This window comes from Talpa europaea (genome assembly GCF_964194135.1).
Source record: "Talpa europaea genome assembly, chromosome: 5".
Classification (NCBI taxonomy): domain Eukaryota; kingdom Metazoa; phylum Chordata; class Mammalia; order Eulipotyphla; family Talpidae; genus Talpa; species Talpa europaea.
The window spans coordinates 37,846,232-37,873,460 of record NC_140071.1 but is presented as its reverse complement, the minus strand read 5'-3'; the positions used below and the strand labels follow the sequence as shown (position 1 = coordinate 37,873,460).

General features: G+C 36.2%; 1 protein-coding gene across 1 annotated transcript; it reads right to left on the bottom strand.

The window, feature by feature from the left end:
* Window positions 1-1,560: 1,560 nt before the first annotated feature.
* CETN3 (centrin 3) lies at window positions 1,561-25,165 on the bottom strand (the record flags this gene model as incomplete). The annotated part of the gene is given in 8 exon segments (XM_084232925.1): window positions 1,561-1,604; window positions 6,108-6,299; window positions 13,904-14,018; window positions 15,580-15,715; window positions 17,034-17,075; window positions 17,077-17,094; window positions 23,875-23,985; window positions 25,113-25,165. Coding segments are annotated over 8 exon segments (711 nt in total).
* Between the last annotated feature and the right edge of the window lie 2,064 nt (window positions 25,166-27,229).

Below are 27,229 nucleotides of genomic sequence, written 5' to 3'. Positions count from 1 at the left end.
AAGAGTAGGTAATTATATTAAGAATAAAGAAACTATCTTGGTAATTGATTAAAAAAAAAAGTAGACTGGGTTATTTGTTCCAATAAAGTGGTAGAAAACTAGCAAGCCTAGATTTGTTTTTATTGGTTTTATTCTTCGCTGGAAATCAACATATTTGTGATCAAGACCTTTAAGACTTATCTCAGTAAGGATGATAAAAATTTTTTAATTTCAATGTCTATATGTTGCCCTGGATATTACTACTACATTGAATCCTGATTTTATATTCAAAATCAAATTTTAATATGGTGAATAACTAACTTGATTTCTAGAAAACTATTTGAAATGTCACCATTGTTACATAATTCCCTATTTTTCAGGTTAAATTTCTAACAGATAACTCTACGTAATATTCTGAGAGACTCAACATTTAAAGTGGTTCAAGTTATTATTGTACTTTGAATTTAAAATAAGAAATCTAAATAAAGATCACTAAGGAAAGAACTAAGACAACTCAGTTCTCTTCCCGGAGAGCCCATACCATCAGAAAGAGTATTACTGGCAAAAGATCAGTACAGGTACCATTTCCTTATGATCTGTATCCAAACAACCACCTGTTTCCCCCAACATACACTTCCTACATAGCAGAAGAACCCACAAATGCCTGAAATGTCTGTCTCTACTTTCTTAGTGAATCACAGAAAGTTCCCTTATACAAGTAAAACATAGCCTTAAATGATTTCTGTGGCTTGCACTTTTCTATTTTCATCACTGTGACGTTTAATTGAGTGATAATTATCTTAACAGATCAAAATTCCAAAATTTAAATCTTTTACTTTGTCAAGAAGTTACATGATTCAAACTGTATTCAATTAGTTTAAGGAAATATCCAAATTTAACTGTCATAACTTACGTTAACACACCAAAAGTGTTATAGAACATAATAAATGAGTATAAATGGGTCTATATACGCACGATACTTTCACTCTCCAAACTGAAAGACATTACTCTCAAAAAAGGAGTAATGCCTATATTGAGTCATCATTTTGTACTGAAAAATAGAAAGTCAAGCTTGCAATGGAAAATGTACTATTCTATTGCTACTTATATTTCAATTTTTGATTGTGAAACCAGTGGTGTAAAGAGAAAAGATTTAAGAAAGACTACTAAAGATCACCGATACTTTGAATCACAGTAAAACATAAAATTTGTCAAATTTTAAAATACTAATAAAATAAACATTTTATTAATGTGTCTGAAAAGCACGTGCACCAAAACAAAAGTGACTACTAATGTTGAATAAAAAACCTTCAAAGAATGTGTACCACATGATTCAATTTAAAAAATTTTATGTATATAAAAACTGTATTATAAATACAAAACTGAGCTATTATTAAGAGTACTAACAATACTGTTCATACAAAGAAACTTAACAGTAATAAAATATGAATACATAAATGCTTATTTTTGGTCCTTCTGGGAAAAAACTAAGTTGTCTTTGTTTTGTTTTTTAACATAGCTGCAGGCACAAAAATAGAAGATGATAACTGCAACATTCTTAGTGTTTATCCTTGTAATTCTTCAAATGTCACCAGTCATAATAGCAATGAACTCCTCTTGATTTACTGTGGTAAGAAAGAAAATGTTAGTAAAAAATACAGATATTTTACTATTTTCTCAGATAAGATACTACTATTTTACAGTAAGCATCTATAAATTTTAAATTATACAAAATTCTTAATAAACTGAGATACAGCTTTTGGCTTTTTTTTTAACTAGGAAGTTAAACATATTTATTAAACAGAACTTCATGAATACAAAATATATAAAATGATAAATTATTCTATAATTTTACCTAGAACAAAGACATTAATAATTATAAAAAATTTCATCAGATTTGTATACTTTCTAAAATAATTTTTAATAGCTTTTTCAAAAATTTAGTTATGTCTTCTTAATTATTCTATGAGCTCATTTAGCAAACCCTTCATAAATAAATAGAACATATTATGAGTGTTAATTAGAATTCTAAAGAACAAAAATATTTTAGAATTAGAAAAATAGTTGTTTAACTTTTACATACTTAAAAAGCATATTTTAAAGAAAAAACAATTGAAAACAGGTCACCATGGCAAAAGTACCCACTGAAATGGTAATTTAAAAAATTAGAGATTTAATCTTAATTACCAAAATAATCTAGCAACTATAAAATACAGTTGCAAATACAGGAAATATTCAGTGACAAAGAGTACCTGTCAGCTAACCAAAATTATAAAATTATAAATGAAATTATAAATAAATTTCAGTAAGAAACTGTTTTTAAGAACAATGTTTAAGACAATCTAGAAATAGGTAATATTCTTGCTAAGCATAATTTTTAAAAACCAATACACACAAAGCACAGGAATTATTAACAGAAATAAAAAAGAATGTTGTATATCAGGTGACTCCATGGTTCCCCTCAAGACTTAACACTTTAACAAGGCACACATTATGCAAGGTAATTTTGACAATGATAACAAGTATAACTTATTTCTACAATGAGAAAAGAGAGACCTGGATTCCAGTCTTAATTTACTTCCTTTTTTGGAAATACCAAACCATAAGATATCCTTTAAGACTGTTTCTAACTTCTCTCTTTTTTTTTTAAAGATTTATTTATTTATACAAGAACCGGGGTACAGGCCAGATGCACGGGAGGGTGAGAGGATTCACCAGAGACAGAGTGGGGAACAGAACAGGCAGACTCTGAAATACACTGCTGAGAGGAGCAGCGGGCAAGACAGGAGAGCTCTGCCACACCTTGTGTGACCCTCGCTGGCCGGCCAGCCGGGATCAAAACGGCGCTGCAGAGGCTGCGAACAGCTTCACAGTGCTGCGCTCAACTGCCTGCGCCACCAGGGGAGGCCCTGTTTCTAATTTCTAAACTTTCAAATACCTCAGAAGCTAATATATTAAAACCCTGCATTGAATCAAACATTTTTAAGTGCCCAGTGAATGCCAACAACAGACACAAGGGTTCTTTTTCTAGAATATCTTGAAATTAAAGTGAGGATTATATTAGGTTGTACTATAAAATTACTGCTAATTTACTTTGCAGTTGCAATAGTATCACAGACATGAAAATAATATCCTATTCTTAGGAGGAGCATGCTAAATATTAAGGGGATTAAGTCCATGATATATTTCTCAATCAGAAAAAAATATATACACTATAAAAATACAGAAAAATGTTAATTTCTGAATCTAGTTAGAAGGTTATAAAGGTGTTCACTGTACAAGTTTTAATATTTTTTCTCTATTCTTTAGCTCAAAAATGTAGTTAAAAAACAATTTAAAAATGTCAAGATAAAATATGTACATCAACAATGACAAGTATACTAGTTCCCAAAACCAGAGAAAACCAGTCTCAATAATTACAGTAGTCACACTGTATTACATGAAACAGAGGATAATTACTGTAGAATACAAAATATGATCTATTCTTAAAATGAAATCCACATTATCTGTGTTGGAAAATATTCATCACAATAGGAAAAATCATTATGGATGCAACTTAAGTGACCAAGAATAGACAAGGGATTGGGAAGATGTATTATACACACACAATGGAATACTACTCCATTATAAAAAAGAAGATAAACTCTTGCTATTTGGCACAACATGGATGGAACTGGTAGGGAACATGCTAAGTGAAGTAATTCAGAAGGAGAAAGACATATACTGGATGGTTCCACTTATATGTGGAACACAGAGAAACAAAACAAAGGGTCAGACAAAACCAAATTAACAAAACCTAGAAATGTGACTATAGAATTGAGGCTATCAAAAAGGGGGTTGAGGGTAGCAAAGTAGGGAGCAGGCATAGTGGATTGAGTGGAGGACTCTGGGTGAATTGGTGGTGGGTGAGGTATAGAAACACATCTGAAGGGTATGACCCTACATGTCTAAATCATATATACAGTATTGTAAAGCAGTTACTTCAATTAAAAAAATAGGTAAAAATAATTTTGAACTAAGTTTTAAAACAACAGGATCTGGTTTGACAGGAGATGGGGAAAAAAACTAGGATAGAACACCACCATGATAAATATAGTTAAAGACAAAACAGTGGGGAAAAAAACTCCAAGTGTTCAATGAGGTATACAGATACGCAAACACACACACACATTCACACGAGGGCACATGTGCGTGACTACTACTCAGCCATTAAAAAAAAAAAATGGAATCTTGCCACTTACAACAACATGAAAGAGCCTTAAGGGCATTACACTAAATGAAATTTAATAAAAAGACAAATATTATATGATCTCACATTATATGTGGGTGGTCTAAGAAATAAAGCTACTATCAAAAATGGTGGTTGCTAAAGGTGGGTAGTGGGCAAAATAGGTAAAGCTCCTAAACTCCAAAAGATACGAACTTCTACTTATAAAATAAATAAGTCATGGGGGTGTAATGTAAGCATAAAGAAAGAAAGAAGAAAAATATACATCGACTACAAGGCACATTCAATTATCTTCATTTAATACAACCACCCTGGGAGGTATTACCATTCTCATTTTTTATAAATGGGTAAAGTAAGACTCAGAAAAGATTGCAAACGTCCATGAAATTACACAGCAAGTAAGTTAAATGGTAGAGATTCAATTCAAATCTGGGTCTATATGATTTCAACACCTTAGTCCTTTTTTTTTAAAGATTTATTTATTTATGCATAAAAGAACTGGGGTACCGGCCAGAGGTGTGGGGGGCGATGAGAGGATTCACCAGAGACAGAATGGGGAACAAAACAGGCAGACTGACTGAAATACGCTGCTAAGGGGAGCAGCGGGCGAGTCAGAAGAGGTCTGCTGTGCCATGTGGGTAGCTCCCTGGCTGAGATTCGAACTTGTGCTGCAGTGGCTGCAGATAGCTTCATATGTCTTAACCCCTTGCACCACCAGGGAGGCCCCACCCCAGGCCTTTTTTATACTGTACTTTCACATTATATGATTCCATATTGCTCCCTAAGAGGTTAACAATATAACTAGAGAGAAACACTCTTACATAACTAAAAGAAAACAGTGTATAAAAGTATCAAAATAGTTTGTTACTCTAAATGCTATAGGCCTCAATGGATAGCTCCTAACTCACATAGAGACACTGGGGGAAGCTTTTAAAAAAAAGATAGAATTTAAAATGTACCTGAGAGAACAACTAACATTTTAACAGACAGAAGTTGGCAACTAGAGCATTCTAAGGAATTGAGGAGCAATATGATAAAAGGCACAAAATAAAAAATTGGTTTAGATTAGAGTATTTTGTAAGAGTATATATATATGTATGGGAAATGAGGTTTACAAATAGCAAAGTAGAAAACAGTGTAAAAAAACTAGATACTTAAAGTAGAACAGATAATAGAAGACTTTGAACTTTACTCTTGAGGCACTGAAGAATCATTCTAAGTTTTAAATAGGGAAATGACATCATCTAAACTGCATTGAGGGGGGAAATGCTATTAATAGACTGAATTAGGAAGAGAGTAGAGGCTCAGAGGTATAAAGGCCACTTAGGAGCCTAAAAGAGACTACATGTGGAGTCGGTGAGGATGGGAACCACATCTGCCTCTTTCACTGGGCAGTACCAGTCAGTACATAGGGCACTGCACAGAGTAAATATCAAGAAAATAATAAGAGAGGCTATTATAACATTCCTACATTCATGCGTTAGAGTATGAACTAGGACAGCAGCAAAGAGATACAAAGAAAAAAAAAAGAAATACAGAGAAATGAAATGCTCAAAATATTTGAAGGCCTGAACAGTACTTCATTAAAAAGTACATGTAAGGAGATTAAGGAAGAATGCATTAACGACTGAAATTTTGGTGATGTTTTAGCCTCAAAATAGTGAAGTATCTTCTTGAAGTACAGTACCTTATATATAACCATATAGTTGGCTTCAAAGGTCTACTTCTTTCTAAATTAAATGTGAAAGATTTATGAAAAAAAGACCATTACAGGATGAACAATTACACTTAATACAAAGAGACATTTTTCAAAAGATTTTAAAAATCATTTGATTTCAGAAAAATTTACCATATGTATGTATCAGGAGTATTTGGAATATACATTTTACTCAAAACTTACTTTCTCCATCACCATCTTTATCAAATTCTTCTATCATAGCCCGAAGTTCTTCATCACTCATGTTTTCACCCAATTCTCTGGCAACTCGTCGCAAATTCCTCAAGCTTATTTTACCCGAATCATCATCATCGAATAGTTTAAATGCTTTTAATATTTCTTCATGAGGATCTCTATCCAATATCCAGTCTGTCACTACAGCAAAAAAAGGGGAAAAAAATAAACCTGCATAACCACAAAGGCATTCATTTGTGAAATCAACTAAGTATTTAGATGAGAGTAGGAGCTGTGAATCTGTCAACATATCATTTGACAACAGAATGCTAAATTGGAGCCCAAATCCCAGAGATAAACCTGAAATTAGAAAAAACAAACCACATTTTAAAATTTATAATATATTCTCAATAATTTGTCCTATCATAAAAGCAAAAACTGTTTACATTATACAACAGCAAAACAAAAAGGGCTATACTTATACTGCATTTATTTAAGATCTACTATTATCAAGAAGTGCACCAGGTTACACCGACATTAGTGAACAAGTTTAGGAATTTGTACCCTAGTTGTAGAGATGAAATATCAACAAAACAACTAAAGCTTACTGGATAAATGCTGTTTGCTAGCTAAACGTAAAGTATTATCACTGACTATTCCTAAATTTAATCCAAATTAAAGACAAACTCATGACAAATTAACAAAATTGCATTGCTACCACTGATATAGAAACGATCACAGATAGTAGATAAAAAAATTACACTGACATCTACATAAGAGGAAGCTCTTGGTTTACAAAAATATGGAAAGTAGTTACTAAAAGAATAGAATCTGATTATAATAGGAAAGTTGAAAAAAAAATCTGGATACATTTTTTTATCAAGTCATTATTTTGCCCGGCAAGATAAAAGCTCTCAGACAGTTAAATGTAATTTCAGACCTCAACAGTAACTGTATATTTCAAAATATAAAATATAAACTTAGTATTTCCAATATTACAACAGCTTTTAATTAATAGCCACAATAATAAAAATTGAAGTAAAAATCTGTGGGGTATTTTTTTAAGTTATTAGATAAAATTCTTAAAGTATCTAAGTAAATATCTTTGAAGTTATTCCAAAAAAATGGTCTACTATACAACAAAAGGCATTTATGATTTTCACTATCTCATTAAAAATAATTCAGTACTATTGAGACTTATAGAATCATTAAAAATTGTAAATACTTGTGGATGGAAAGTATTGGAATGTTTAATGCACCCAAAAAGAAAAATAAAATTCTAGTCCCCAAAAAATATTGTTTTGCTGCTGCTATCTAATCATAGTCTGTGGAATAAGCTTTAGAATAAGAACCCATTCAAACTAATGTTAAATCAATCACCTATACATATATTCAACATTTTCTTTTATCCAATATATTTTACCCAAAAGCCTTCCAAGCAACTAATTGAAGCATATTACTATAAGTATGCAAATCATCAAAGCTCATAAATATTCAGTCAAAAAGGAGTTGGCATATATACAGCCATAACACCAAAATAAAATACCACACTTAACTCTATGGCTCATACTCAACTAATTTTGAATTTAGTCCCAACAAAAAAGCAGGACAAGGAAAAAAAAAGTGTTAAGAAATTTTCTTCACCAATTAAATAATTTACATGACAGGTGAACCAAAAAAAGCAGCTTGCTGAAAGTATTAATGTATTTAAAGAAGCAACAGGGTGATCTGGGGAACAGATGGGGCTCCAAGATGTATAAATTCTTATTCCACTGGTACTTTAATTGTGTTAGTGACTTCAGACTTATGTGTCTAATCTTTTATCAATACTTTGTCTTAGAATGCAGTTTCTGTTGAGAACTATAAATACTTATCATTCTGGACAGCTAAAACATTATCAGTATACAACTTTAAAGTGACTGTCCTTTGAGCCTTCATGTTCTATTCCTATTTTACTAAATAGAATTCTAAAAAATAAAGCTTTCTTCATGAAAATAACATAGACAGAAAAGGTGGGTCCAATCTGTTTCACAAATGTCTATTTATTAATTATTTTCAAATGATTTAATGAATACTGTCAGAAATGCACTTCCTCAAAATACATTACACATTATAAAAATCACCTAATACACCACAAATTAAAAATTGATCACATCATTAAAGGTGATGCTAAAAATTATAGCTTCATCTATATTTCTCGCTGCCTTTTAGAAGTTTCTATGCAAATAGACCAGTTTCTTTAAAGTCAGTATTTTTTAGTCCAAGCTCTTCCCACTATCACCCAAAAGAGCTGTGATAGCTCACCCCCAAAATGGTAAGAGCACCATTAACAGCTAGCTTCCCATATATATGAAAACTCTGAACAATTTCAATCTTATAAACCTAATCAGTGATTAGATCCCAGAGTACTAAGGATACTACCCTTTCTACTCTTAAATACATCCTTTTTCATTCTCACCACAGTCAGAATAAAAAGTCTATTACCTTCTGCCTGCAGTCTCTCTGCCCTCCAATCTGTCTTTAACACCTCTCATCAGTGTCACCTTTCTAAAACATAGCATACCCTCTTCCTTAAAAATTGACAATGATCTTGGGCCTTCCCTGGTGGCGCAGGTGGTTAAGCGCAGCTCTGTGAAGCTGTCCACAGCCTCTGCAGCACAGGTTTGATCTTTGCCACCCAGCTGGCGAGAATCCCACATGGCGCGGCAGACCTCTCCTGTAGCGCCCGCTGCTCCCCACAGCAGTGTATTTCGTCAGTCTGCCTGTTCTGTTCCCCGCTCTGTCTCTGGTGAATCCTCTCACCCTCCCACACATCTGGCCTATACCCTGTTCCTATATAAATAAATAAATCTTTAGGGGAAAAAAATTGATAATGATCTTCCACTGACTTACAAGTCTTAAACTCTATAGGCTAGGCAAGATTTTACCTTTCTGGCTTAATCTTACCTTTCAGTCACTTTCCTCTCCTACAGAAGTCCCCCAAACATACTATACTTACAGCATCACTCTTTGCTGTTTTTGTTTTTTCTACCTGGAATCCCTACTCCCACAATCTGCCTCTTGGGATGAAATCTTATTCACATTCCCACATACCTATTAAAAATCCCCTGTGTAAAGTCTTCTTCAATGACTCTAGACCAGGAATTGGTAAATCGTTCATATTAAAGGTCAGACAGTGAATGTTTCAGGCTTGGATATTTGTCTAAACTCACTCTGGCATGGTAGTACAAAAGAAGCATGAAAGAAAAAGGATGTGGCAGTATACAGGTAGCAAGTGAATTTGACTCATGATCTGTCATTTGCCAACTCTGGCCCCTGACAAAATAATTTACCATACAGCACCAGAGCTTGTTCTCACCTACATTTCAATTACAAGCTCCATGAAAAAAGAACCTCTTCAGAACTTAATTATCTCCCCTCTTCACCCCAGCATGGTACCAAGTGGCAAAAAAATTCAGGAAATGGGGCATCCCTGGTGGCACAAGGGGATAACTCTTTTAGACTATAAAGCTATGCACAGCCACTGCAGCATGAGTTTGATCCCCGGCCAGGGAGATGACCCACATGGTGCAGCAAACCCCTCATGTCTCACCTGCTACTCCTCTCAGCAGTGTATTTCAGCAGATCTGCCTGTTATGCGCCCCACTCTGTCTCTGGTGAATCCTCTCACCCCTGCACCTCTAGCCCACACCCCAGTTCTTGTATGCATAAATAAATCTTAAAAAAATCAGCAAATGTTTGTTAAACAAGCAAAAACAAAAATAGTAATACTGTATTTTAAACAGGCAATGAAATAATTAGTATGTACGAAAAATAAATGGAATACTGACACCTGACTTATCTTGGTCTTACTTTAAAGCAATCATTCCTAAAACGCCTATTACCCACTAGCCTCAATTGTCCAAATTCTAAATCTTTATCACATATATTTTAAGACATTTTTCCTAGCACTGGTAAGAAATCAGTTAATGGAAACAACAAATGCTGGTGAGGATGTGGAGAAAAAGGAACCCTCTTACACTGCTGGTGGGAAAACAAACTGGTCCAGCCATAATGTAAAGCTGTGTGGAAGTTTCTCAAATTGTTATTATTAAAATGGATCTACCACATGACCCAGCAATTCCACTCCTATGATTCTACCCAAGGGACGCAAAAACATTATTTCAAAAGGAAACCTACGCTATGTTTACTGCAGTACCATTTACAATAGCTAAAATATAGAAAAACCTAAATACCCAAAAACAGATGACTGGATCAAGAAGATGTGGTAGATATACACAATGGAATACTATTCAGCAATCAAAAAAGATATACTCATGCCACTCACGGCAACATGGATGGAGCTAGAAGGGAACATGTTTAGTGAAATAAGTAAGAAGGAAAAAGAAAAATATCAGATGGTTCACTTGTAGGAGGACTATAGGGAAACCAAACAAAGGGTCAAAAAAAAAGACAAGACTTGTAGGTAAACTATAAACCTGAGGTGTACAGCAGGGGAAGGGGAGAGAAAAGGGTCAAAACGGGAGTGACGAGCACAAGAAACTATGGTGGTAGTTCATGGTGATATGGTAGTGGGAGATTTATGGGGGCAACACCTGAGGCAAGAAATTCAATATTGTACAAAAATGAACAACAACGTAATGAAAAAAGGCAACAGCTGAAAAAGATCCAACTATTAAAAAAAAAGAATTCTGTTAAATGACAGACCATCCACAAACACCTGTGGAACAGTATCCTAATAGATGGCACATAAAACTAAGACTCAAATATTCTGGTCTGGAGTTAGTTGTCCCAAAGTATAAAACAGATACCCTCTGTGTTGAGTCATTATTAAAAAATAATCAACAAATGGGAGAACCTGACTACTTGATTTCCAAACAGTAATACATTTTTATTTGACAACTGGTATCCTCAGTAGGTAGTCTATGATAGCTAAAGTATGTGGTGAGTCTGTCAAAAAGGTTGATCTATGAGAGTTACAGGTGAAGTTTAACTATAGCTAATAGCTACTTATTCTAAAAAAGAATCAGGTATTTCTGGTCTGTAAGTAAGAGAGAAAAATGGGGGTAGGGAGAAGGTGGGACTCTGGCTTCAACTGCTAATAAAAGCACAATTTTATAACAGTATTCATTTAAGATAAAATATTGTTTTGTAAAATTATTTTTTTAAATGGAGGCCTCATATTTACTCTTTTATTTTTTTATTTTTTATTTTTTTCTTAAAGATTTATTTATTTATTTATTTGTTTGTTTGTTTGTTTGTTTGTTTATTTATACAAGCACTGGATAGAGGCAGAAGCGAGGGAGGGTGAAAGAATTCATCAGAGCCAGAGAGGGGAGCAGAAGAGGCAGACTGATGAAGCAGTACACTGCTGAGGGGAGCAGTAGACGCAGCAGGAGAGGTCTGTGCGCCATGTGGGACCCTAGCCCGGTGGCCGGGGATCAAACCGGCGCTGCAGAGGCTGCATGCAGCTTCGCAGTCCAGCACTCAACCGCTGCGCCACCAGGGGAGGTCCTATTTTGTAAAATTATTAATGACAATGATCAATACTTAAAATAACATCAACTATAATCAAAAATACAAACCACAAAAGCAAGGAGAACACTTTTTATGTTCCAGGATGCATATGATTATCTTGTCATTAAAGTAAATGACAACGACATTTTAAAGTACTATAACAAATACTTAATAGTACTTACCATACATATGTTAGGTCCTTTTCTAAGCACCTCACATATTATTAACTCATTTAGCCCTCACAAGAACCCTACAAAGCAGCACAGCTATCCCAATTTCATAGTTGAAAATGAAGCAAAGGAAAGTCAAATGACCAAGTTACACATCGAGTTTTAAATGGTAAAAACCACAATTTGCAACCAGGCTATCTGGTTCTAAGGTGTCCAAGCTAACTCATTTATCACACCAAATGTACCTGAGTTATAGCTCCTTCCTAATTGTATTGTTTCCACTATATCCTAATACCTTGTTTCTGTAAATATACAATCTGTGCTGAAACTTGGACTAAAATCATAAATCCCAATAAATCATCAATACCGAGAGAATAAAGATTCTCTCTCCTTCTCAAGTAAATCATTCTACAAATTGGGGGGGGGGGGGGAGAGAGAAATATGGTTCCCAAAGGAAAAAGCTGACTCCTTTAAATAGTCATCTGTTTGTTCTTAAGTTGGGGGTCTTCTGTGCTGTGATGTCTTTCTCTTTTAGTTTATCCTGTAACTTACCACTCTGAGTTTAAGTTTTCAGATAAAAAATTACTAATGAAATGAATGGTTTTCTGCAGCACTAACTGCCATTTTTTTTTAAAAGCTTCTTTTTGAATTTTTCAAATAAAGGGTTTGTGTGTGTGCGTATAATTCAATTTGTTCCTAAATCTTTTAAATATCTAAAAATAAGTAATGTGCTTATATCATGACCCATATAAAGTAGAATCACTGATTTATAGAATTTAATTAATAAAAACATGAATATATGTATATATACATTCTATGTATCATACTCTAGGCAATATATTTAAATTTAATAGCAAAGTCATTGCCTTCCAGAATCCCCTATCCAGAAAATGTCTGATACATATACATGCTATAAATAATCCACTCAAATATACTCTATGAAGGTACAATGACACTAAGTCCATGACACATTATTTTCAGTTGGTTTTTCTCATGTTCCCATACTGCCAACTGTTTCTCTTACTATGATCCTCCTTCCACCCAGAATACTAAACAGATGACTTTATTCACTGAGATCTACATCATCTAACATGTGTAGCCCCTCCTAAGCTTTGTCTACCTGAAGACATGCACTTCATCTATAGCCAAAGATAACAACTGCTACCAGTTTCCTTATCTTCCACTTTACCAACAAATATCACATACCAAAACGGTCTTGGGAAATATTTTTCAAATAAATCTTCTCGGGTTTTTTATTCATCCTTTCAGTTTTATCACATAAGAAAAACACTCACTAGGGCCTCCCTGGTGGAACAAGGGGTTAAGACGCAACCTATGAGGCTGTCCGCAACCACTGCAGCACAAGTTCTATCCCCGGGTCAGGCAGGGAGAAACCCACATGGCGCAGCAGACCTCTCCTGACTTGCCAGCTGCTCCCCTCAGCAATGTATTTCTGTCAATCTGCCTGTTCTGTTGCCCACTCTGTCTATGGTGAATCTTCTCACCCCTCGCACCTCTGGCCTGTACTCCAGCTCTTGCATGCAAAAAAAAAAAAAATCAACCTTTAAAGAAAAAAAGAAACAGGGCCTCCCTGGTGGCGCAGTGGTTGAGCACTGGGCTGCAAAGCTGCCCACAGCATCTGCAGCGCCAGTTCGATCCCCGGCCGCCGGTGAGGGTCCCACATGGAGCGCAGACCTCCCCTGCCACGCCTGCTGCTCCCCTCAGCAGTGTATTTCATCAGTCTGCCTGTTCTGCTCCCCACTCTGGTTCTGGTGAATTCTCTCACCCTCCCACGCTTCTGCCTCTATCCAGTGCTTGTATAAATAAATAAATAAATCTTAAAAAAAAAAACTCATTATTTAAAATGACATCTTTCAATAACCATCATATCTCCTTTGTTAGAATCTTCAGAACAAAACAACAATCATACAGCAAAACTATAAATCTTATTTTCATTGAAAATCAGGAAAAAGTATAAAAAATAAAATAAATGAGATTCACATTTACAACCACAGTCACTAATAAAATTCCAAAACTCAGAGAATTAAAAAGAACTTTTGATATTAACCAGACAACTGCCTAACAAATACTGATTACAAAGACTATCAAAATACACACCAACTTCATTAAAATCTTCAAAGGTGATTTTTCCTGTGGCTTCTCTGTCATAATCTTTAAGAATCTTCAGTACGTCAGCTTTTTTTACATCAAACCCCAAGGCTCTCATTGCCACCTTTTGGATTAAAAGGGAAAAGCAAATTATTGAAGCACTCTTTCACAAAAGTGACTTTCGATTCTTAAGCAAGTTTCTACAATTTCAGTGATAGCAATACATTAATACTACATGTTTTATGTCTCTAAAGTGGTAGCTTTTCTTCACTACTGAAATTAATGGCAATTTTTTCCTTTCTATGAAAAAAATGGCAAATTTATTTCATTTCATTTCTATTTTTTTCATTTTTTTTTTTTAACATGACGAAGCAATCAATGAATGTTTACAGACTACACTACACCAATGCACTGACTCTGATAATTTTAACAAGCTATTTGTTCTCAAAGGATTAACCAAAGCGGGAAAAAGGTAAGACATATTAAAATATACACTAGAAGTGACAAAAAAACAAGACAACAATTGTTATCAGATCCTACATGATTAATTATTAGGGAAATAACCTAGGACCCTGAGTTGAGAGAAAGAGGAAATCTTGACATATTACTGACTAAAGAAATCTTACTTGGAGAGAGTCAAGCTATTCCTTGATGCATGGCTAAAGTGGAATAAAAAGAGTACTTAGAAAGGGTGACTGTTATCAAAACAGATACTGAAATAAAGCATCAAGGAGAAGAGTATGAAGAACAGCTTACCTTATCTGAACAGAAAGAGCTCAGGTGGAAGCAAGCAATTAGCAAATGAGAAAATGGTAGTACAAGCATGAAGTTAAAATGAAAGGAATCTGAACTTTACACAGTATACAGTGAGGAGTCACTCAAGGTCTATGAGAAATGAACACTACAATGAAAGAATTTTAAAAGATGAATCTAATGTATAGGGTACATGAGAAGTAGAAAAACCATTTAGGAAGATCCATGAGTGCAGTAAGATTCCAAACCAAGAAATAACAATTACAAAAAATGGAAGAGGCATAAAGGAAAAATTTTTAATCAAAGCTAGGTAATTAAAAAAAAAAATAGTTCAAAAAGAGAGTTACAGAGGACGAAAATGTTTTCTCATTAGGTTAAGTGTGAGAATCCATATTGCCCTAAACATCAATTTCGCATTGTTTCTTTTTAACTAAATCTTTATAAGTAATTCTAGGCCTTAAAGCTGACATTTTTCCCCAGCAGCATGTGTCAACATCAGACATCACTTACATTGATTACGTTGACACTATGTTGCTAACATGTCAAATTAAAAGACAAATATCACTCACCCAAAACAGGAATCACCAAAAAAAAACCCCAAAAACTAACGAACAAAAAAAACACTGGAAATATAGTAAGAACTGTTTTACTCTTATAGTATGAAATCTTTAATTATGTGAAATGAAAAATAAGCCTCTTCATAGAAATGTATTTTTACATGCAATACTATTCATGTTTAACATATGAAAAGGATTTTCTATAAAAGATGTTGAAAGTAACATTCAATTTTATTGCAGTACTTAACTGCCAATGTTTAAAATGGTTTTATATTTCCAAAGCCAGTTTAGTTAAAGTACTTATTTAGAAAAGTAGTTTTAAGTAACTGTCAAAAATGCAAATCATTTAAAAAAATATGCAAAGCATACTATTACCTTTAATTCATGATAATCTATTGCTTCATCTTTGTCTGTATCAAATAGTTCAAAAGCATCTTTAATTTCTTGCTTCTGTTCTTCTGAGAGCTCTCTTCGTTTTTTCCTCTTTGTTTTGTCTACCACAAGCTCATTTCTATGAAATAAAAATATGTCCATTTAGTCCATGTTAAGCTTAGTCTCCTGTCAATAAATTATCCAGCAACACTCCAAAAATGCAACAAATCATTGCCAATTTACAATTTTCTAACTTTCTAAAGGAAGTATTTTGGAAAAAGATAAAGGAATATTCCTTACATAAGTCAAAGCCCTGCTCAAGTCTGAAAAGTGTTACAAGTTATTAAAAAAAATGAGAAATTAACTTTCCTTCTCTCTAGTTTGGCATTTATTCCCACCACTGTTCCTGTGAAAGAAACAAGAACTGGGAATAAAAAAAAAATCACTTTAATGTCAGAAACCCTAATCAAAAAAATAAAATAGCGCTCATACTTAGTCACACATTGTAGTGTTTATATAAATTTCCGAATTAAAATTCAAAATTGACACTAATTTACTTTTTGATAGTGTTTATAGCGATGAATATTACTACCAAATACTACCACATAATTTATCAATTAACTTATAAAATACTTTGGCGCATATGTTCCAAATGCTTTGGGATTACATTCTTCTAAATTTGTCATTGTCTTTGTAACTTCTCTCACTGATAGAACAAATCAGTCAAAATATGAATCTAATGTCAAACGAAGTCTATAATGTTTGTGTTAATTCCATTAAACAATGTGAAGTCAATGGTCTTGTCTCCCTTAACATGTAAATTTCGGATTTAATTTCTTATAAAACTCTGAAAAATAAAAAAAAAAAAAAAGAAAATTGGCCTTGAAGGTTAGAAATACCCTCGCTAAGAGACACCCATCTCAGATTGTTCCAAATTTTCGAATGGGCTTGCAACCTGTGTGAACATTTTAAACAAGTGAAGTCCACAAAATTTTAGTCTCTGCCGTGGATCTACGATTCCTCCATAAAGCAAGGCCTCGGGAAAGGAGCAAGGGTTTTGTGTAATTCCCAAATGCACAGGTAAGTGGGCGCGCATCACACAGCGCGGCGGGCGCGGCCCGGGAGGACAGCAGGAGCCAGCGGCTGAGGCGCCCCAGGCCGACCGCCCGCAGAAACACCGCGAATGCAAACCTCGCGATAGCTCAGTCCCTCCGGGCGGCTACCAATACACGCACCCTCTTTCGGGCGGCCCAGGTCAAGGCGTTCCCAGAAATGGCCACCTCGGCAGAAAGGCCCAGCACCTGCAGGACAACGGAGCCACCAGGGTGAGCGGTCCGGCCCTTAGAAGCCTGGCCGAGGCGCCTTTTTCTCGGCCCAACTGCCTCCCTTCCACACACACACCCGCCCTGCGTCCCGCTGCGGGGCGTGGGGAGCACTGCCGCCTCCTCGTTACCGACCTCAGAGCTAAACTCATTTTCTCCTCGGACAGGCGTTCTCCTCAAGAACGACTTTAACCCCCTACCCAAGGCAGCCCGACTTCACAAGCCGTTCAACAGACATCAACGACCTCAGCGGCCTCAAGCACCTCCCACAAGGTAGCTAATACTGAACTGGATTGGCTGAAATCGTGAATGGCCTTCCCATGGACGCTTTAGCGTCACCGGTCCTCTGCTTTTATTGGGCCAATTTCATGTCAATCAAAGAATCCTCCCTATCGGACTCACCTGCTGCCTCTCCCGCCCTGTAGATTGGCCTGTTGGGTTTTCCCGGAATCCTTTGCGGAGCAGGTCTGCGAATTCCCTGAGCCGTGATTGGGGTGGCAGGTGGCTCAACCTCCGTTTTTTGCCGCGAGGCTGTGGCGTGTGGACCAGGTGAGCTGGGACCTGGCCGACTCCTCCAGAAGGGAGGGAGGAGACATGCCTCAGGCTCTCCTGCCAGGGCTGAAAGGAGGGAGTAACTGAGTCTGGGAATTTTGCTCCGCCCTGTTCTAAAACTTGGATGCTCTGAGTACTTGGGAAATTTGTGTGAAACTCAGGTTTAACGCTCCCTTGCCCCACTTTGATTCCAATAGGCTTGATTCCTCCCCCACTTTACAAACTGTCCAAGTGATTCTGAGGCAGGTGGCATGGATTATACTTGGATAATCACTGGGTTGGATTATTAGGCTCCTTATGGCAGAACTACCGAACTTCCAGACCTCTTTTCCTCCTGTGAATGGATGTGTTCGCGCACACCTCTTGTTTTCCTTTGCTGTGAGCTGCTTATGCACAAACGACAAGTCTCTGGAAGCTCACTTTTGTATTTAATGACTTCCCTTGGTATTTAATGTCTTGTTCATTTCTCCTCGTAGTCTTGAGTTTCTTGAAGACCAGAATTATGTCTTCCATTTAACACTTTCCCTAGTGCCTAATGCAATAGCTGATGCATTCAGAAATGTGTTGCATTGAATATAATTTTCCTGTGAAAATTCAAACTACTAAATAAAGCTGCAAATCTTATGAATTGTGGGTGCAACAAGGAGAGTTTATATAAACTTTATATATGTAAAGTGTTTATAGATCATACGTATACATATATGTAGGTTTAGAGAAGCAAGAGCACACTGTAGGATAGAAGGTTTCTCGAAGGATTGGCATATATTCTAGTCCTAGAACATTGAGCTAAAGTTTATACAAGTAGAGATAATGTGATAAAGAACACCAAAAATGGGTAATTAAAGGATCTCTTCCCCCAAAAACAAAAGTAGAAGACTTTAAATTTTGAATTAACTTTATGAATCACCTTTAGGTATAAAAGGAAAGTAAAATTGCACCTACACATAGAATATAGTGACAACAAAAAGCTACATATTAAACTGTAAAATTCTGACCAAGCTATAGATGAAAATTGTTAAATAAGAAAGGATAAAAATAAGCAAAGCATTTATCTGAAAATTTTAGAAATGAAAAATCATAAATTCACTGAAATACAAAGAAAATTACTAAAGATAAAAAAGATAGTGATGACGGGAATGTTTGCTCAATTATGATAGAAATAATAGATCTAAGTGTAAGAATACTTTAAAAACATTTTGTCATACTGTTTATAAATGCACCATTAGCATTAGCATTCAGCTGTTGTTAACAAATATTTTCAAATTAAATGAAATCAATAAATGTGATTAGAAAGTTCTTTTTGGATGGGTACTTTAGCCCTATTCTGATAATATTTAATCCTAAATGATTCAAAATCTCCAAATTTAATGAAGAAAATAATGCAGAAAGAAGGCAGTGACTTTCTAGGAAACACTAATGTTTATGAAATGCTGCCATACCTTTCCTTAGTCGTATTACTTCCCTGATTTAGCCAACCACCTGTGATAAAAATGAAACAAGAAAAGGGAAAGAAAGAGTAACCCATAGTTCCCTTTCCTTTCAGTCCTTTCTTGCTCAACAGTAAACCTGAGGCAGAGAGTGATGTTAGAATATGTGCATATCAAGAACTGACATATAAACGGTTAAGTTTGTTTAATGCAGCATTTGCACTGTCTGATAAGATCACAATCCATATGGATATAGGAACTATGAAATACAAATTGTGTAATTTCATTGATTCCACATACAGGTTTAAATGGTCTTGTATTTGCATTTAAAACTGGCATTTCTTGTGCTCACTTCAGCAGCACATATTTTATTTTTTTTTTATTTTAAATTAATTTTTATTGAGGTAGCATTGGTTTACCAATTGCATATGATTCAAAGGTGCAGGATCATACTTCTTCAGATGTATGTTACCAGACCACATCCACCACCAAGGAACCCATAGTTCTCCACCATAGTCTTTTTGGCTTCTTCCCCACTTCGATCTCCACCCTCTGCCTCAATATTATAGTCAAGATTTTTAGGGTTTATTTTTGGTTTGATTTTGTCTGATCCTTTATTTTGTTTCTCTATATTTTGCATTGAGTGAAACCATCTCATAAGGGATTCATCTTCTCTGATTTATTTCACTTAGCATAATCACCTCTAGTTCCATTCATGTTGTTGCAAATGGCAAGAGTTAATTTTTTTAATAGCTGAGTAGTATTCCATCTTTTTTTTAATAATAAATTTTATTTTTATATTCCCCATACAATTTCAACCCCCCCATTTTGACCCCAATCCCTCCCCTCCTGCCACCGACCCCCCCCAAAAGTGTCTCTGGTTCATAGATTTTTGTTGATTTTGATTTACACTTTCTTATAGTTATTCATTTTCCTGGTCCCTTATTTAAGTTTTCTAGATTCCTGCTATGAGTGAGACCATCCGGTATTTTTCTTTTTCTTTCTGGCTTATTTCGCTGAGCATGATCCCTTCCAGCACCATCCATGTTGCTGCAAATTGCATGTGTTTATCTTTTTTGAATGCTGAGTAATATTCCATGGTGTATATGTACCACATCTTCTTGATCCAGTCATCTATTTTTGGGCATTTGGGCTGTTTCCAAAGCTTAGCTATTGTAAATAGTGCTTCAGCAGCACATACTTTAAATTTGGAACACTACCTAGAAATATTAGCATGGCCTCTACTCAGTTAAAGATGAGTGACTAAATTTGTGCAAATAATAAAAGTTTTCAATTTTTCTTACTTAGGATGTCATTAAAAGCAAATTAATGACATAATAAAAAGTAAAGATAAAATTAAGTAACAAAAGAATTTCTAAAAATTTAAAAAAGAAAAGTGGTAAAATAATCTAGTAAATTGATATTCTCATAATCAACAATAAGATAATTATTTGCAATACCAATAACTGACAGATTTATGGAAGTGTAACATGAACGGGCATATTGCTACTAATAAGATTGGTAGTTTAAAAGGGGGGATTAAGGGCCTCCAGTCTGCCTGTTCTGTTCCCCACTCTGTCTCTAGTGAATCCTCTCACCCCCCGCATTTCTGGCCTGTACCCCAGCTCTTGTATGCATAAATAAATCTTTGAAAAAAAATAAAATAAAAGGGGGGGCTAAAATGATTAAATACTTCTTTTTTTTTAATATAGAGGCATGTTTTATTTATTTGTTTGTTTGTTTGTTTGTTTTTGTTTATACATGAACTGGGTACAGTCAGAAGCGCGAGAGGGTGAGAGAATTCACCAGAGCCAGAGCAGGGAGCAGAGCAGGCAGAAGGACCGAAGTACACTGCTGAGGGGAGCAGCGGGCGGCAGGAGAGTTCCGCGCGCCATGTGAGACCCTCCTCCGGTGGCTGGGGAGCAGCCGGGGATCAAACCGGCGCTGCAGAGGCTGCGGGCAGCTTCGCAACCCAGCGCTCAACTGCTGCGCCACCGGGGAGGCCCTTCAATACTTCTTTTTAAATAAATTTTATTTTTATATTCCCCATACAATTGCAATCCCATTATTTTGACCCCAATCCCTCCCCCCCGCCCCCCACCACCCATAGAGTGTCTCTGGTTCATAGTTGTTTGTTGATTTTGATTTTCACTTTCTTATAGTTCTTCATTTTCCTGGTCCCTTATTTAAGCTTTCTAGATTCCTGTTATGAGTGAGACCATCCGGTATTTTTCTTTTTTTTTTTTTTCTGGCTTATTTCACTGAGCATGATCCCTTCCAGCTCCATCCATGTTGCTGCAAATTGCATGTGTTTATCTTTTTTGAATGCTGAGTAATATTCCATGGTGTATATGTACCATATCTTCTTGATCCAGTCATCTATTTTTGGGCATTTGGGCTGTTTCCAAAGCTTAGCTATTGTAAATAGTGCTGCTATAAACATAGGGGTGCAGGTGTTCTTTGGAATTGATGTTTCTGTGTCCTTTGGGTAAATACCTAGGAGTGGAATTGCTGGATCATATGGAAGCTCTATGTTTAGTAGGTCAAGAAATCTCCACACAGCTCTCCATAGTGGTTGGACCAGTTTGCACTCCCACCAACAGTGCAGGAGAGTTCCTTTTTCTCCACAACCTCACCAACATGTTGTTGCTAGTTTTTTGAATATGTGCCATTCTCACTGGTGTAAGATGGTATCTCATGGTAGTTTTGATTTGCATTTCCCTGATGACAAGTGATGTTGAACATTTTTTCATATGCCTGTTGGCCATTTGCATTTCCTCTTCAGAGAAGTTTCTTTTTAGCTCTTCTGCCCATTTTTTGACTGGATTATTTTCTTTGTTGTTGTTGAGTCTCATCAGCTCTTTGCAGATTTTTGTGATCAGTCCTTTATCATTAGTGTTGGGTGCAAAAATGTTCTCCCAGTTGGTGGGGTTTCTCTTTGTTTTTGTTATTGTCTCTTTTGCTGTGCAGAAGCTGTTTAATTTGATGTAGTCCCAGCTGTTTATCTTTGCCTTCACTATCACTGCTTTGGGTGATGTGTCTGTAAAGATGTCTTTGATGTGCATATCACGTAGTGTTTCGCCTATATTTCTTTCTATGTATTTTATGGTTTTCCTTTGGGTAGATTCCTAGCAGTGTAATTGCTGGGTCATATGGAAGCTCCATTTTCAGTAGTTTGAGGAACCTCAACACAGCTTTCCCTAGTGGCTGGACTAGTTTGCATTCCCACCAGCAGTGTGGGAGAGTTTCTTTTTCTCCATATCCTTGCCAACATTTGTTGTTCGTTTTTTTTTGATGTGTGCCATTCTCACTGGTGTAAAGTGGTATCTCATTGTTGGTTTTGATTTGCATTTCCCTGATTATAAGTGATGTTGAACATTTTTTCATATACCTGCTGGCCATTTGCATTTCCTCTTTGGAGAAGTGTCTTTTTAGCTCTTCTGCCCATTTTTGACTGGATTGTTTACTTTGTTGAGTCGTGAGAGGTCTTTGTAGATCTTTGTGATCAGTCCCTTATCAGTTGTATGGAGTCACAGCAGGTTCTTAAACAGAGTTTAAGACCAGTATACCTGCATTGCTTTTATACCCACCAGGGACAAGAGGTAAAGACCTTATGATAGGAATAAGGTTGGCATAGTTAAGGAAAAGAAAGAATTCACTAAGTTTGAAGCATAATAAATGGCAAGATGGTACAAGAAGTTAATTGATAAACAGAATCCTAATCATATACTAATTATAGTGTAATTTTTTTTGTAGTGTGGTGGCAATCCACCAGCAGATTTTGAAAAGTGAATTATTATGATATGATTTAGGTTTTAGAGTTGAACTTCCTGAAACATTAATCTTATTTACAGCCTCTGTTTCCTCGTATCTAATTATCTACCAATCCAAAGCAAATCTGATTTTCATCCTTCTCTACTGGAAGTACTTTTAAAAACAACAAGTTTTTTTTTTTTTTTTAAATTGCTAAATTCAGGGCCTCCCTGGTGGCGCAGGGGTTAGGACACAACCTATGAAGCAGTCCGCAGACACTGCAGCATGAGTTCGATTCCCGGCCGGCCAGGGAGAAACCCACATGGCAGGACAGACCTCTCACACTGCTCCCCTCAGCAGTGTGTTTCAGCCCACCTGCCTGTTCCCTGCTCTGTCTCTGGTGCACCCCCTGCATCTCTGGCCTGTACCCCAATTCTTGTATAAAAATAAATTTTTTTATAAATAAATAAATAAATTCAATTGCTTCATTTCAATTCCCACCCCATTTATCCCTGGGTTACTTTTTTTAGGGATAAGTGTTGCAATTCTGTCTCATATTACGCTCCCCATAATCACTAAGAATTTTTCCATAGAACTATTCTGTTTCTTGCATTTTCTTTCGAAAATGCATAAATATTGAAGTATTTACAAATGGGATGATGCAATGTCCACAATTGGCTTTGAAATAATTCAGTATTTGTGTGGGGTTGGAGGGTAGGGATCTAGTGTTAATGTGGCAATACAAAATTGTCCACGTCTTAAAAACTATTTAAGATGATGAGTACTTGTGCTCGCTTCGGCAGCCTATATACTAAGATGATGAGTACCCAGAATTTGACTATGCTGTTTGCAATTTTCCCAGAATAAAAGAGGTTATTAAATGGAGGTGGGAAAGGAGAGGACTAAGATAATTTGTACCATCAAGAAATGTATACACAACTTGAGAAGGTACATTATTCAAAGAGTTAAAAGTCTGAGGGGAAAGGATTTGCATTGGCAGAGGAAGAAATGGCATGTGGGTGATGTCAGAAGCCAGATTGTAGTGTTGTTGGAGCACAGTAGTAGGAACAAGCTACCGTGGAGTAATTGCTGCTTATTTTTGTGTTCTGAGTCTTAGAAATGTTTTCCATTTACTGCTAACATACATCCTGTGAAGCTTATATCACAGGCAAAATTGTGATTAAGTTACTTGTCTTAGGACACAGACAGTTGGTAAGGAGTAACTTTGAGGAGAATAATCTCACTGTGAAAGCCAGTCAGCGATGGACTCAGAAATGACCACAGACCAGACAACACATGCCAGCGAATTCAGATCCACTGAAAGTTTTTTTAAAACCTTTGATTTTGTTGGTAACCTTTAAAAACCAGGAACAAAAAACAAACATTTTTGATTACTGGATTCTCTGGAAGAATTTAGCATCACAGATAGTGCGCCTCCTCACACAAACACAAAGCAAAGGAACTACTGCCCCTTTTCTGTAGAACTTGAGCTCTCCTTTTTGTCCAAGTCATTATTTCCATTAATTCGTTTCAGTGTATCTCCATTTTGCCTTCAATCATTATTATATTTGTACTCCTTTACTTTGTGGGTATGGCCTAAGTATCTGAATTCAACACCTGGAGTTTTATGACACAGCAGTGGGGGTCTGATCATTGATAGAGAAAGGAACAGAGTTACAGAAACTCAATGTGATTTGTCCACCACATGTTGAGAACTACAGTACAAACCACTTTTCCAGCAATTAATCTTGTATGCACTGCCTATTGTAATGTCCCTTGTGGAGTTTTCTTGTGCTATAAATGCTAAATGCTTTATGAATGACTAGTGTGATAATAAATGCTTAGGGATTCAGAGGAGGGTATGGTTAATTTTGCAATCATTAAGACAAATAATTTTAAAAGTTTGCTTGAAATTTTATGAGAAAAGAAAGCATTCCATATAGAAGGGGGAAAGCATGAATTTAAGAAAGTTCAAAATATGTGCAGGGAATGGAAAAGTGAACCCATATCTGAAGCTGAGCCTCCTTCATCCAAGTGACTTCAACTCACACTTGCATAGAATCACGGAAATGTCAAAACTACAACGGAACTTATAGATGATCTATCCTTGGAACTCTTATTTTCACAGGTGACAACTAAGATTTTGAGAAGTTAGGTGACTTGCTTAATGTCACACTGCCAGTTGGTGAAGGAATTGAGATTACGTCTTCTGGTTTTTAATTTTCCCCCTCCACACTTCTCTTTAGTGTGGTTCATCTACATTATCAGTAAGGAGAGAAAAATATGACCTGCCACTGAGTTCTGAACATGCTGTTTATAGTGAATGCAAGTAGCAGTTGCCTTTTTCCATTCATCACTCACGTCCCCTGAAAATTCTTAACAACCGGTAACTAAACCATGAAAGTGCTCAGGGAATCTGACAAACAGCTAAGGATTAAGAGTTGTTGATGTTGCATACCACTTTCTGCCATTATATCATTACCGTTGACCTCTTTTAAAAATGACCTCATCTTCTAAATTGTATATTGCTGCCATACTCAATAAAGGAGAAACAGCATGATAAATTTTCACCCCTCTAAGTTAAACATCAGAAGGAACATGGGATGCGATCCTTGTAGTAAGCATTAGAATCTGAAAGTAGTAGTTGATCGCCATATTGCCTAAAAGAGACAGTCAATCTATCTCTGACTTTCACTCCACCTTTGGTGATGCCTCGTTTGCATCTTGAAATTTGGTGCTGGCAATATAGCACAGTGTTGAGATCACAGGCTTTGAATTTGAATCCAGGCTCTTGCATTTATTAGTTTAATGGTATGGACAATTTACTTATATATTCAAGTGTCAGTTTGTTCGTATATATAAAAAGTTGACAAGGAATAGACCCCGCCATCTGCACTGTGTTGTGAAAATTGAGTACCTTAATTTGGGTTTCCTCCAAAGCAAACACAGACAAGAATTTGGGTTCAAGTAATTTATTTGGAGGTGATCCCTGGAAACATGGTGAAGGTATAATGCAGTGCAGGAAGAGAATTCTACTGGAGTACCTCCACCAAAGGGCTAGGAGGCTAGGAAGGGCAGCTATCCCCAACCTCCACTCCTTTGGTAAGGGTTCCTCCTGTAACATTGATTCTCGACACTTCTGGCCTTACAGCACAGCCAGAGCCAGAGAAAGTCCTTAAAAAATAAATTTTTGAGAAGCAAAAAATGTGAAATGCCTCTATTAAAATAGCGTTGGTGGGAGGGAGAAGAGTGAAAGGAGCTATGAAAAGATATAGGAAGAGCATTGACAGCACCTTCTATAGCAAAATAATATTTGTTATAGTATCATCTGGAACATATTAAGCACTAACAAATGGTATCACTACTTAAAACGCAAACTGGTAAGACCTCAGATGGCCAAGGGAAAATAATCTCAATTAAAGAGAGGAAACACGGGGCCTCCCTGATGGCACAAGGGGTTAAGACACAGCACTATGAAGCTATTTGCAGTTACTGCAACACGAGTTCTATCACTGGCTGGCCAGGGAGGTGACCCACATGGCGCAGCAGACCTCTTCTGCCTCACCCGCTGCTCCCCTCAGCAGTGTATTTCAGTACATCTGCCTATTCTGCTCCCCACTCTGTCTCTGGTGTATTCTCTCACCCTCCACCCCTCTGGCCTGTACCCCAGTTCCCTGTATGCATAAATAAATACATCTTTAAACACACACACACACAGAGGAAACACTATTACCAAGGAGAGGAGATGAGTGCCATCAAACCAGGAACCTGGGAGTCGTCCTCCATAATACTTTCTTCATCTCAGCCCCCATTTTTTTTCAGTGATCAATTTGATCACTTTAGCATATCTCCTTTCACTCTTCTCCATCCCAGCAACGCTACTTTAATGGAGGCATTTCACATTTTTTGCTTGAGTTATTCTAACTGACCTTCCTGTCAGTCTTCCTTTCGAACATCAACCTGACTCGCATTCAACCCATTCATTCACTACTATCAGAATGCTTTTTCTAAACCCCAACTCTGATGCAGTACCCTCTACCTAACTACTTTAAATACTTCCATGATTTACTGCCTATTTCTGGGTGAAATTAAAAGTCTTTAGCTTAGAGTACAAGACTCCTCATGATATAGACCCACTTACTTCTCAAATCCCATTTCCCTGTGGCTCACTCTTAGTCCTAAATCCCAGATATAAGTAAACTTCCTTGGTGCCTCATATATGTCACACTTTTTCATCACTCAATGTCATAATCCATGTTCTTCCCCACATTTCTTCATCTACAAAACTACTGGGTTTTATTCAGGAATTAAACTAAAGATTGCCTGCTAAGAAAGGTATGATTTCTAGCTATTTACTCTTCCCTGTTGGTCTTCATCAACGATAAAATGAGATGTCTATATATCTCTAAAATTTACCACTTGTATTATAAATGTCGGTTTACTTTCTGCCTTACTAATTAGACCAGTATTCCTTATAATCAGATACTGTATCTGATACTGTATCTGAATACTGTATCTGACCAGTATTCCTCATAATACAGGTACATAATCAGCACCTGTGTTCTTAACAAATATCCAAGGCGATTTTTATTCCCACTG